This window comes from Cimex lectularius, unplaced genomic scaffold (assembly GCF_000648675.2).
Source record: "Cimex lectularius strain Harlan isolate CLEC.00 unplaced genomic scaffold, Clec_2.1 scaffold7, whole genome shotgun sequence".
NCBI lineage: Eukaryota > Metazoa > Arthropoda > Insecta > Hemiptera > Cimicidae > Cimex > Cimex lectularius.
In genome coordinates, this window is record NW_019392731.1 from 2,194,237 (window position 1) to 2,206,809 (window position 12,573).

Below are 12,573 nucleotides of genomic sequence, written 5' to 3' on the forward strand. Positions count from 1 at the left end.
GTAACTACTGACCTTTTGATACTTTATATTCAATCACATAACGAGTGATAGGTGAGTTGCCATCATAAGGTGCAGCCCAAGCTAATTGGACAGTACGCCCTGATTTATCGAGTACTTTTAGAGCATGAGGTGCTTCAGGTATTTCTTTAAAAAAAACACTAGTCAATGTATGTTCAATATAAAACTTTTTTAGACTAATTTATAGTAAAAACCTTGAACAATAAGATTGATGCTAGTGTCATCACTTCCAAAAGAGTTTGTAGCAACGCAAGTAAAAAGAGCTGAATCTTCTCTTCCAGTAGTCCTAATGCTAAGGTCAGATACGACACCGTGAGGAAGAATTTCTTCTCGGATTGTATACCTATTTTAGAAAATTGGATTATAATTTCATGTGTACTTAATTTATTTTAAAAAATTTTAAAATCAGACCTGATATCACTCTTGGGATCAAGCCTTTTGTTGTTCATATTCCACAAAATTCCAATTGGTTTTTCTCCTTTGGCTTCACATTGTAAAACAGTCGATTCATCGATCCTTGCAGTTTGGTTCTTCATTTTAGTTTCAAACTGTGGTGGAGCTAATAAAAGTAAAATTAAAAATGTACCATTTATAGTAGTCAAAAATGAAAAAATTATTTGAACTTTTCAGATAATTCCCAATAATTTTCATGACTACATGATGAATGTTTATTAAAATCTGTATTCAATAAATATTTACCTTGAACGCTAATCATGATGACAGCAGATAAACCAGATCCAATACCATTAACAGCTTCGCATAAATAATAACCCTCATTTGTTTTCTGAATGTTATGAATGTAAAGAGTACCATCGTCCACTTTTACATCGGGATTATTAGGTTTAAGATCTTTATAATCTCCAGGGGAGTCACCTATAGAATAATAAAATATACAAATAGAAAATATACAAAAGATAGGAAAAATAATGTCAAACATAAATACCTGAGGCTCTCTTCCAAGTAACAGATGGTTTTGGAAAGCCATCAGCCTTACATTCAACCTTAGCATCACTGCCTTGAGCAAATGCTTTATCGGTTGGTTCAATTATCCAACGAGGAGGAACTACAATTTTGAAAGATACTTTTGTTAGTAATCTATGAAATGCTTAATTTGTCTTGTTGTAAAACTGAACTTAGCAAGCATAAATTACTATGGAGTTAAATAAGAAATTAAATTTGTTTAAAAAACATTTACAAAACAAGGAACAACACAATTATGCAGCAGGCTTAATTCAGTTTCACAACGAAATAAATACTGTATACTAAATTGTTAATTTTTTAATACTCAGGTCTAAACACATAGAACGTTAAATTCCATGATATGGCTTAGTGACATAAAATTGAAACACTATTTGAACTTTTTCTTTTAAATGACTCAAAATATAAACTAGCCAAATCATGGTTTTTCTTAATAAGTACTAAATGGTCAATGCATGTGTTAACTACCTCTAATTAAATACTTATCACATAAAAGTTAATTTTAGAAAGGTATTTTCATTTAATTTTATTTGTATTGTCATTACTTAACAATCATAACCATACCAACTTAAAAAGAAGCACTTTGAAACAGTACATAAAAGTTTTTATCAGAATAACATTGACCATCAAGTACTAATGTTAGATCATCTCAAATAAAAAAAGAACAGGTTTCAACCATAGTAAACATTTAAATTAATTCTTGTGCTGTGTATGTGTATCAAATGAAACAAAGTAATCATTGTTATAATTATTAGCAATGTTAACATTTTTTGGTTTGTTAGAAAACATTTCCATGTGGTTTTTTTGTACAAGCTGCATTGCCAAAATGGAAGAAGTTAGATCTTAGGACTTCTTCCATCTCGGCCATGTGGCTTGTTGGCAAATGCCAGTCATATCTTTTAAAATATAATATGGATAATAAATCATAAAATTCATTGTTTAAATGTTGCCTTTTTTTTTTTTTTGGAATAGTTTTCTAAAAAAATTATTTCCACCTATAGTTGAAACACATTCTTTAGGGTTAATACATATTGTATATTAAGACACAACTACCAACACCAACATACTCATGCATTATATAATTTAAAAAAAGCAATAAATTAATTTATTGTTTTATTTAAAATTGTTAAATATGCATTTAATTTTCAAATTTCATTTAACATTTTCATGCTGCTAATACATGCATAAATTAAAATTGAAAGTGCATAAATTAATGGGAACTGGGAAAGGTCGAATTGGTCAGTTTCCTAGCCTAGTTTCTGGCAAAAATGGAAATGGTTCAAGGAATGAGAAGGATTTGCCAGATGTCCTAAAATATTTCCTCTAACAGCCCAATAATAAAAACGATGATTTAATAAAATGTGTTAAGAAAAAAGATAATAGCATGTCAAGTGCCCTTTATTTTTAGACATTAAACAAAATTAAAACAATTTGTTTGATTGGACTATTATAACGATAATTAATTTAAAAATAATTTGAAGCCAACATTCTTTTAAACATTTCATGTGATATTAGTTTTAAAGTAGATATTAAGGAAGCCCTGGTGTGATTCAAAATTAAGGAATATTAAATAATTAAAATTCTTGCATTATATTGCCGCAATTTGCATGAAAAAAATAACAATTTTCAACTTTAAAATATAATTATGGGAGAGCCATTTCTAACAACAATACAGCCCTAGACATGCAGTACAAAAGTATGGTAAAGCACCCTTCACAAAAAGTTCAGCAGTATGTGAGGTATTTCCAGCAATGTTTTCAGCAATGCAAGTATAATTCCCAGAATCATTAAGATTTAATTGTGTAAGGGACAAAATAACTGTCGCTTCATCAATGTGCTGTATTCTTCTATTTTTAGAATCATAAATTGAGTTTCCATCTTTGAACCAAGAAACTTCCATTGGAAAATCACCAGCAATCACTGTGCACATAGCACGAACTGATGTCCCACCACTTACACCATTTTTATTAAATGCAAAAGGCTCAATTTGTGGTGAATCTGTGGAATGAGCATTCATAAAGACTCTCTAGTAATAAATAACACTACCAAAAACAGATAATCAAAGTTAAACAAAAATATAAAGTGATGTAAGTGTACTAATATACAAGTTACAGACCCCACTCAAAAGTGACATTTCATTGGTTAAGGATTGCCTTTCTAAAAATAATAAATAAATAAAAAAGTAAATAAAATTTTTCAAATAATATGTTATCAATTTAAGGGCTCCAATACAAGTAATCAACTGTAGAAATTATTACCATGAATTTCAAGATAAGCAGAACGATAACTTGAGCCTGCTAAATTTGTAGCAGTACATTTATATTTTCCTCTGTTCTCTGATGTAACAGAGTCAATAACTAGCATTGATCCTCTTTTTCCAGCAGACATTATTGTTACTCCGCCCTTCTTAATCAGTTGGTCGGAATTTAATTTTACACTATTCGAGTCTTCTAGGCTCCATTTAATTGTCATTGGCAAATCTCCTTGAGAAACAAAACAGGTCACCTGAGTAGATTCACCCGCATATATTGGAGACTCCCCAAACGAAAAAGGATCGATCCGAGGCAGAACTAATTCAAATATATTTCATTAATAAAACTTTAACTTAAAAAAAATTATAAGGGATTGGAAGAAATAAAAAGGACATGATACAATATTAATGCAGACACATTTGTGTTGTTATATTAATTTTTACCATGAATTTCTAAGTATGAGGAATATGAAATGGTTCCACCAGAATTTTTTGCGATACATGTGTAATTCCCTTGATGTTCAGAAGTAATGTATTCAATCAACAGTGTAGACCCTTTCTTTCCAAGTTTATTAGTGTATATTCCCAACTCATCAAAGTTTGAACCACCACTAAATTCCCATGATATCGACAATGGGGAATCTCCTTCTGATAGCAGGCAAGTGACTTGTGCAGCTTGCCCAGCAAACATTGGAGATTCACCAAAACTGAATGGTACTATTTTTGGGAGAACTGTAAATCATTTTGTGTGTTAATCGTGTGTAATGATCGTGTATAATGTTTAGGTTAGTAAGTTTTTAAAATTATTTAGGAAAATGAGCAACATTGTTATAAATAATCATTATATTAGTTAGTTAAGGTTGATTCAAACGATTGCTACGATTCAATTGCTTTAATTTGAAAAATATTTTAATGAAGAATGAGTCTTTTAATAAATCTTTGTAGTAATAAAATACAAAAAAAAAGTGCTAAATTTAGCTGGTGGCAGGTTACACAATATATTTCAAGTGTGTAAAATTTCAGATCGTTGTCATCATTTTTGGAATCTGTAGGACTTTGAGTATACTTTAGTAGCACAATGTGAAAACAAAAATTCATGCTTTACGTAATAAATGTATGTATATATAATATATCAGATTATGAGGAATGCTAGAATGTTGTCACCATTTGGGAAAAATACAAAAACATGTTTATTTTTGAGCCATAATATTGTGGCATTATATAATATAAAGTTGTTTTTTTTGGAACGGAGGGGATGGAATAGAAGTGCAAATCCATAAGACAAGATTGTTGAGCTTTCTAATTTTTCGTTAGTATTATGTAAAGCTTTCGTACCATTTATTTCAAGATTGGCAGTAAAAGAAGCGATCCCTGCTGGATTTTTTACAGTGCAGGTATACGATCCCGAATGATGGGATTTGGCAAAATTTATAAGCAACATGCTGCCCTTGTCCCCAATTCTTATTGTTGTTATGTCTGATTCAGCTGACACTTCCGCTCCCTCAAAACTCCAGTCAATGCTCAAAGGAAAATCGCCTTCCACAACCAAGCAAGTAACTTGAACGGGTTGGCCGGCAAAAGTTGGTCCACCAAAACCAAACGGAATAATTTTTGGTAGAACTAAGGACAAGAACCAAATCTTACTTAATCGTGTGATGGTTTTTTTTATAGAACTTAAAACTGTGTAGTTGTTTTTGCAAGGGATGAAGGTAATGTTCTGAGCATCACATCTTTACAAAGCACAGTAAGCAAATTTAAAATAAGCTTAATATTTAAATGAAATACATTATGTATGGTGAAGAATAAGGTTCAACTCTAAAAGGATCATATAGAAACTACTCAGTGCCCAATCAATCTCTTAATACCATTTTACCATTTATTTTAAGAAAGGTCGTCAACTGAGAAGTCCCAGCTTTGTTACTAGCTGTGCAACTATAGTTCCCTGTGTGTCTTGCACTAACAGAATCTATGGAGAGTAAACTGGTTTTTTTCCCTACATTAGCTGTAGATATCTTTAGTTCATCGAACAATATCTCTTTCCCTTGAAAGGTCCAACTAATGTCTAAAGGAAGGTCCCCTTCAGTAACAAAGCAAGCCACCTGAACCGACTGTCCAGCAAAAATAGGATCATCTCCAATAGAGAAAGGTAAAATTCTAGGTAATACTGTCAACAAACAATTATAAAAAAAGTAACTTTTACCAGACTAGTGTCATTATGTTTTTATAAGCACAAATAAAGTAATTAATGTCTATAAATAATGCCTGTACAAGTGCTTAGCATGAACTGAAATGAAGTTATTAGTACACATATTTTATGAATAGTGTTAGGAATGAAATTAGTACGATGATAAACCCCTTTCACAATAAAACCAGAAAAAAAATCTACATGCCATTGACAAGAACATATGTAGACTGTTGCACACTTCCAGCCACATTTGAAATTCGACAGGTATAATTTCCAGTGTGTAGATAAGAAGCCACAGTAATAAGAAGAATGTTTGGATGCTTTCCAATTTTGAGCAAAGCAACTCCTGGAGGCATTCTTTGTACACCGTTGAAAAACCATACTATCTCATAAGGGTTGTCACCCTTGGCAGCAATACAACTAAATTGTATCTGTTCCCCTATGCTTGATGTGATTTCCGGTAGCATTGGAAATATTTCAGGAGGGACTAAAAATTGAAATATTACATAAAAACTTTCATGTTCCTTCACATTGGTATTTTAAAAGCATAATCAAATTAAACTTAATTAATCAAAAAGTACACAGCAGTTATAAAACATATATTTAATAAATAAATCCTAGATATAAGGAAAAATGCACTTTCAATTCATTAATTGCGAAAATAAATAAAAACTGCACCATAGCACTAATACAACAGTGTTGAAGATAGAAAGAAAATAACCATTAACAAGTAATTCAGCAGTATGTGATGACTGTCCTGCCCTATTGGATCCAAGACAAGTGTAGTTGCCTACGTGTTTCCAGGTTACTTGATCTATGCTGATTGCACTGGCTTTTTTCCCGAATGGGGATACAGAAACGTCATCAAAATTCAAAGATTTGTTGTTAAACTGCCAAGTAATATTAATCGGGAGATCTCCGGTAGAAACAGAGCACTGCATTGAAACACTTTCACCTTCAGCAAATGGTTCATCCCCAAAATGAAACGGCAGAATTTTTGGAGGAACTGAAGAAATTATTACAAAATTATTAAAATCTAAAGTTATTTAGAAGTTTGTTTTAGGAACTCCGGCTAGGCTAAAGGAATGTTTAGTTTTAACAAAAAATAAACCATATGTGGATTCTGACAAAATTCCAAAAACCAAAAGGCAATCATATGCACTTTCAATAATAATTTTGTATTCGTTGCAATTTAATTGAGAAAAAAGTAACCGTTGACAAGAAGTTCTGATGTATGAGTTGAATTCCCTGCTTTATTTGAACCAATACAAGTGTAATTTCCTACATGTTTCCAAGAAACCTGGTCAATACTCAATGCACTTCCTCTTCTTCCCAACGGTGCAATGGAAATATCATCAAATTTAATCGGTTCATCATTAAACCACCAAGTTATGTTTATGGGAAGGTCACCAGTTGACACCATACACTGCATTGAAACTCCTTCTCCTTCAGCAAAAGGCTCATCACCAAAATTGAATGGCAATATTTTTGGAAGAACTATAAATTATGATAACAAAATTATTAATGATTTTTAAAAAAATTCTATGGATACAAATCTGTTAAGTGCTTAAAAAATGTCCACTAATCTCTTGTTGTTTTTATTGCTGTTTAAAAAAGCCCCTATATCTATACATTTGAAATGTAAATAGATGGACATAAAAAAAGTTTTTTTTTAGGACATTTAAGTCACACAAGGAAAATTTGATTAGCTGGTTTTAAGATAAATGGCTGGTTAATTAAACAAAAATGTTTTAATTGACATAAACTAATAAAATAAAAAGAACAATTTACATTAATTTTTTGCCTTCATCCAGATAAATAAAAAAAATAATCAAAGCAGGCACAATTACTAGAAACAAAGAGTGCTACATAAAACAATAAAAAAGTAACCATTGACAAATAGTTCGGCTGAATGTGTTGAAAGCCCTGCTTTATTTGACGCGATGCAAGTATAATTTCCAACATGTTTCCACGATACTTGATCTATACTTAGCGAACTCCCTCTTCTACCCATTGGTCCAATAGACACATCGTCATAATTCAAGGGCATGTCGTTAAACCACCATGTTATGTTGATTGGCAGGTCTCCAGTGGAGACCATGCATTGAATGGACACGCCATCTCCTTCAGCGAATGGTTCATCGCCAAAATCAAATGCTAGGATCTTAGGAGGCACTAAATGAAATTAGAAATACAGAATCGATCATTAAATGATATTTATCATAACAAGTTCTTAACTGTTTCTTTTTTAACTAGATCTACACCATCAAATATTATTTAGTGTGAAATAAATAGTCACTAAATAGAATGAGATGAAGTTGTACTATTCTTTCCAAACTGATACAAAAATTTCTTGTCCTGACTAAAAATTTCTAGATGTAATCTATGCCGTTCTACAAGGGAAATGGGACCTTATACAAGGGAAACGGGAGGCTAACAACTTATAAAACATACAATTGTAAATCCTATTTTAGTGAAGTTTCTTTGCAACAAAAAAAATCTTAGAATAAACAGGATGGTTAAATTATAGCTTGTTGAAACTAACTAAACAGTGTTGAAATTAAAAGTTTAATAAATTAATTTCAACTTTTTTGTAGTTAAAGGATTAAAAACCCATTAAAAATGTAATTTAAATAGAATGATTAAGTAATATACAGAAAGATATCTAAAATAGCTACTTCAGAAAAATATGTACCATAAAAAGTTTACAATCAGGGAATAAAAGGATGAAACTATATTGTCTTCAAGGAAAGTAACAAATTTTAAAATGCACTTTCAATTTATAAAAACTAAAATGCAGCAACAATAATGCCTGCTATAAGAGGCCACTAAAATCTATTTCCTGAAATTAACCATTGACAAGTAGTTCCGAGGAGAAGATTGTATACCCTGCATTATTCATGGCAGAGCAAGTATAATTCCCAGCATGCTTCCAAGACACCTGCTCGATATTAATTGCACTAGATCGTCTTCCCAAAGGTGAAATATAAACATCATCAAAAGTTAAGGGCTCCTTATTGAAATGCCAAGTTATATTTATAGGAAGGTCTCCAGTTGAGATAGTGCACTGGACAGACACACCTTCTCCCTCTGCAAATGGTTCTTCCCCGAATTGAAAGGGTAGGATTTTTGGTGGCACTAAACATAAACATTTGAACATACATAGTAAAAATGCAAAGATATGCTAATTAAAAATGGTAAAATATTTCCTGACACGATGCATTATCCATAAAAAACAACCATTAAACAAATCTACAACTGACCGTTAACCAAGAGTTCTGCAGTGTGGATATCATATCCAGCTTCGTTTTTGCCAATGCATGAATAATTGCCAACATGTTTTTCAGAAACAGAGTCAATAGACAAGGTGCTCATACGTTTTCCACTGTGATTAATTGTAAATTCATCACTAGCTTCAATACTTTCGTTATTAAAAAGCCAAGAAATAATAATAGGAATATCTCCTTTAACTATTGAACAAGTGACTGACACAAATTGAAATGCTTCATAGGGTTCATCACCAAATGAAAACGGAGCAACTTTGGGAACAACTGAAAGAAAAATTATAAATGCTCAATTTATAACATTATTCATATTTTTTGTATGTAAACAGAGAAAATGTAGGAGTAAAAGCCTGAAATTTTCTAATAAATAAATTGAAATGGGATAAGGATGGAGTTTTAGTGTGAAAAACTTTTAAAACCAAAAAATAGTAAATAAAGTGTCCAACTCGCCCTAAATTCGAATATATTTTTTTAATAAATAATAATAAAATTTTTCAACTGCTACAAAACAAATCATTCAAAATCTACACTAACTTGGAAATAAAAACATGTAGTATTTAGAAAGAAAATAACCATTAACTAAAAGTTCTGCAGAGAATGAAGATGATCCAGCTTTGTTTGTGCCAATGCAGGTATAATTCCCGACATGTTTCCAACTGACTTGATCAATGCTTAGAGCACTTGCTCGCCGGCCTATTCTCGAAAGGAATATATCAGCCGAGGTGATTGCTTGATGATTAAAATACCACGTAATGTTAATTGGAAGGTCACCAGTCGAAACGGAACATTGGATTGAAACACTTTCACCCTCCTCATAGGGTTCATCACCAAAAGTAAAAGGAAGCATTTTTGGAGGCACTAAACAAAGATGCAAGCAAATAAAGTAACATCAAATATACTAAGGTGAATTCAAATTAATTCCTAAGTGAAATATTAGCTTGCACAGCAATCACAGTGTACTCTAATGATACCTTATGATCACATGCACAAAGACTGACCATTGACCAAAAGTTGTGAAGAGTGGGAACCATATCCTGCCTCATTTTTACCAATACAAGTATAATTCCCAACATGGTGTTCAGTTACAGATTCGATCGACAAAGTGCTCATCCTTTTCCCAGTATAAGTGATAGACACTTGATCATTAGGGACAACTGTCTCATTATTAAAAAGCCAAGATATAAGAATAGGAAAGTCTCCTTGGACAATAGAACATTGAATAGAGACAAATTGGTTTTCCTCATAAGGTTCAGTGCCAAAAGAAAATGGTGATACTTTTGGAGTAACTGAAAAAACATTGCAGTTTCTTTATTTAGAAAAAAAATTGTTTTTCATCCAACCATTATTTATATTGCCCCATAACATGGAAATCATTATTGTTATTAAACAATAAAATAAAAAATAAAAATTTTCACAATACTTGCTGTTGTAATTTTCTATGGAAGATTCAAAGTACATTGTTTGGAATCAATTCACAATTTTAAAAAATGCAAAGAAGGAAAATAATTTGAATTTTTAAGAAAAAAATTGTTTAGTTCTTCAAGATGCTAAATGCCGTACAAGTCCAAAATTATTAAATTATTCAAACCATTGACAAGAAGTGATGCTGTGTGTACATCATATCCAGCTTCATTCATTCCTATACATGAATAATTTCCAACATGTTTTTCTGATACCGATTCAATAGATAATGCACTTGTTCTTTTGCTTGTTTGAACTATAACAATTTCGTTGTTTGAAAACAATGGCTGTTTGTTCAATTCCCATGTTATTCTGATTGGGAGATCTCCTTGCAGAACCGAGCACATAACTGACACAAATTGTTCGGCTTCGTATGGTATTTCACCAAAGGTAAAAGATGCTACTTTAGGAGACACTAAAAAGACAAAAGTGCGTAATAATAATTATAACATAAATAAAAAGCAAAAGTTTCTTAGTGTTCATTTTTGTAAATAAAATGAGCCCCTATTTGAAAAATAATGGCAATACGAAAAACGTACAGTAAAAAAAGTACAGTAAATGTAAGAAAAGTAACTTTCCAAAACTACGCATAAATATCTAACATTAGAACTTTTATTTGTTTGGTACCGTTGACCACAAGGGTTGATGAATACAAATCCATTCCTGCTAGATTTTTAGCAATACATGAATAATTTCCAGCATGTTTTTCACTAACATATTTTATTGAAAGTAAGGAAGATCCTTCATTCAGTTCGACAATGTTAACTCCTAAATCGTGGGTTATCTCCATTCCATTTAAAAGCCACTGAAGTGTAACTGGTCGATCACCCTCAGCGATACTGCAGACTAAATTTACAAATTTCCCAGTGTTCATAGGTTTTTGGCCAAAACTAAATGGCTGAAGTTGGGGCCTTACTGTAATCCAACAAAGTTGATTTTGTATTTTATTTGTTTATGTTTTATTTGTTTATGTTTATAAATATTTCAGATAATATGTGTAGATATGCCATAATATGAGAAAGGTATGTGCAAGAAAACTCTCCCAGACTTTTTATCTCAATGTTTCATATATTCCTAGATTGAAAATAAGAAGTCGAAAGATGGAAAGTTCGAAAAATGAGATATGTAAATAACGTACAATTTCTTATTCAAAGTAGAAGTATCAGTGTTGAGTAAGAACAACAAGCAAATTTAAAAATTAATTAGGAAATGGGTAAAACAATTGGTAGTGGTATAGTCTAAAGTTTACTGAACCCGATAAAAATTAGCCCTATATATTGAATAAATACCTACATGAGTAAGCTAATATTATTGACAAATATAATTAGTTTTTTTTTTAATCCACTGGAAACACATTTTTGTATCCTGGAAACAATTGCTGTGTGTTAAATGCCACAAATAATTAACAAACCATCCAATATGGTGTAGCAAACTGTACAAGAAAAAGGATAATTGTTTAAACATAAAGAAAACATTGCTATATTAGTAATTTAAAAAAAACATCTAATCAAGCAAGTAGAATTGGAATTCTCTAATAGTATTTTTTATTGTAAATAAATACCATTAACCCGCACTGCTGCAGTGTAATTCACTGCACCAGCCAAGTTAAAGGCTGCACAAGTATAGTTTCCAGAATGGGCAGCCATTGCTGATTCTATAGTTAAAAGACTAGTTCGACTTCCAATTTTTGCTGTTACAATTCCCAAATGTGAAGAAAGCTCTTCACCATGAAAACTCCAAGTAATAACTAAAGGTGTATCCCCTTTTGATACATGACAAGTAAGTTGCACACTGTCGCCGTTATTTACCTCTTCGTCGATACCAAATGGCATAATATGGGGAAGTACTGTAGGTCAAAAATTAAAATTATTTTCAACATAAATTAATAAAGCAAATATGTAGTTTACAGTAAATGACAATCTAATTAATATAACAAACTACGCTTCTCAAGATCACTTGGGTTCCAGTAAATAACAAAAGGATTACTATTTACCAGGATACTACCACAATATGAACATCATGCTGTTTTGTTTTTTACATTTTTAACCATCTCTAACCAGAAACGAGTAAATTAGCTGTGTATGAGGAAGATCCTGCAGGGTTTTCTGCTGAACACGTATAGTTGCCAGAATGGGCCGCCATCAGTGATTCAATTGTTAGTAGACTTGTTCTTTCTGAAATTCTTGATGTAGACATTCCCAAATGTGAAGACAGATCTTCACCATGAAAATTCCAACTAATTTTCAAAGGCGAATCACCTTTGGCGACAAAACAAGTAACCTGGACTGTTTCACCGGCATAGTTCTTTTCTTCAAAGAAGAAGGGGGTGATCGATGGCCTAACTGTATTGAAAATTTCACTTTAGATATACTTTGACTGAAGAATATCTTTATAAT

The 12,573-nt window shown here is 31.6% G+C and overlaps 1 protein-coding gene across 50 annotated transcripts in view; it reads right to left on the minus strand.

Annotated features, from left to right (window-relative positions):
- Nucleotides 1-12,573, minus strand: part of LOC106663839 (Down syndrome cell adhesion molecule-like protein Dscam2) — a 125,649-nt gene that overhangs the window by 10,922 nt on the left and 102,154 nt on the right. For 18 of the 50 annotated variants that reach the window (XM_024226828.1, XM_024226823.1, XM_024226825.1 and 15 more), the window contains exons 13-18: nucleotides 7,323-7,607; nucleotides 962-1,081; nucleotides 718-891; nucleotides 430-577; nucleotides 213-361; nucleotides 13-144 (exon numbers count right to left, since the gene is read on the minus strand). In XM_024226828.1, coding sequence (XP_024082596.1) covers nucleotides 13-144; nucleotides 213-361; nucleotides 430-577; nucleotides 718-891; nucleotides 962-1,081; nucleotides 7,323-7,607 — 1,008 coding nt within the window. Of the gene's footprint in view, nucleotides 1-12; nucleotides 145-212; nucleotides 362-429; nucleotides 578-717; nucleotides 892-961; nucleotides 1,082-4,582; nucleotides 4,868-5,637; nucleotides 5,920-6,153; nucleotides 6,439-6,644; nucleotides 6,930-7,322; nucleotides 7,608-8,285; nucleotides 8,571-10,304; nucleotides 10,593-11,738; nucleotides 12,024-12,573 lie in introns of all 50 variants that reach the window. The other 32 variants (XM_014388984.2, XM_014388988.2, XM_024226832.1 and 29 more) reach the window with 8 other exon arrangements.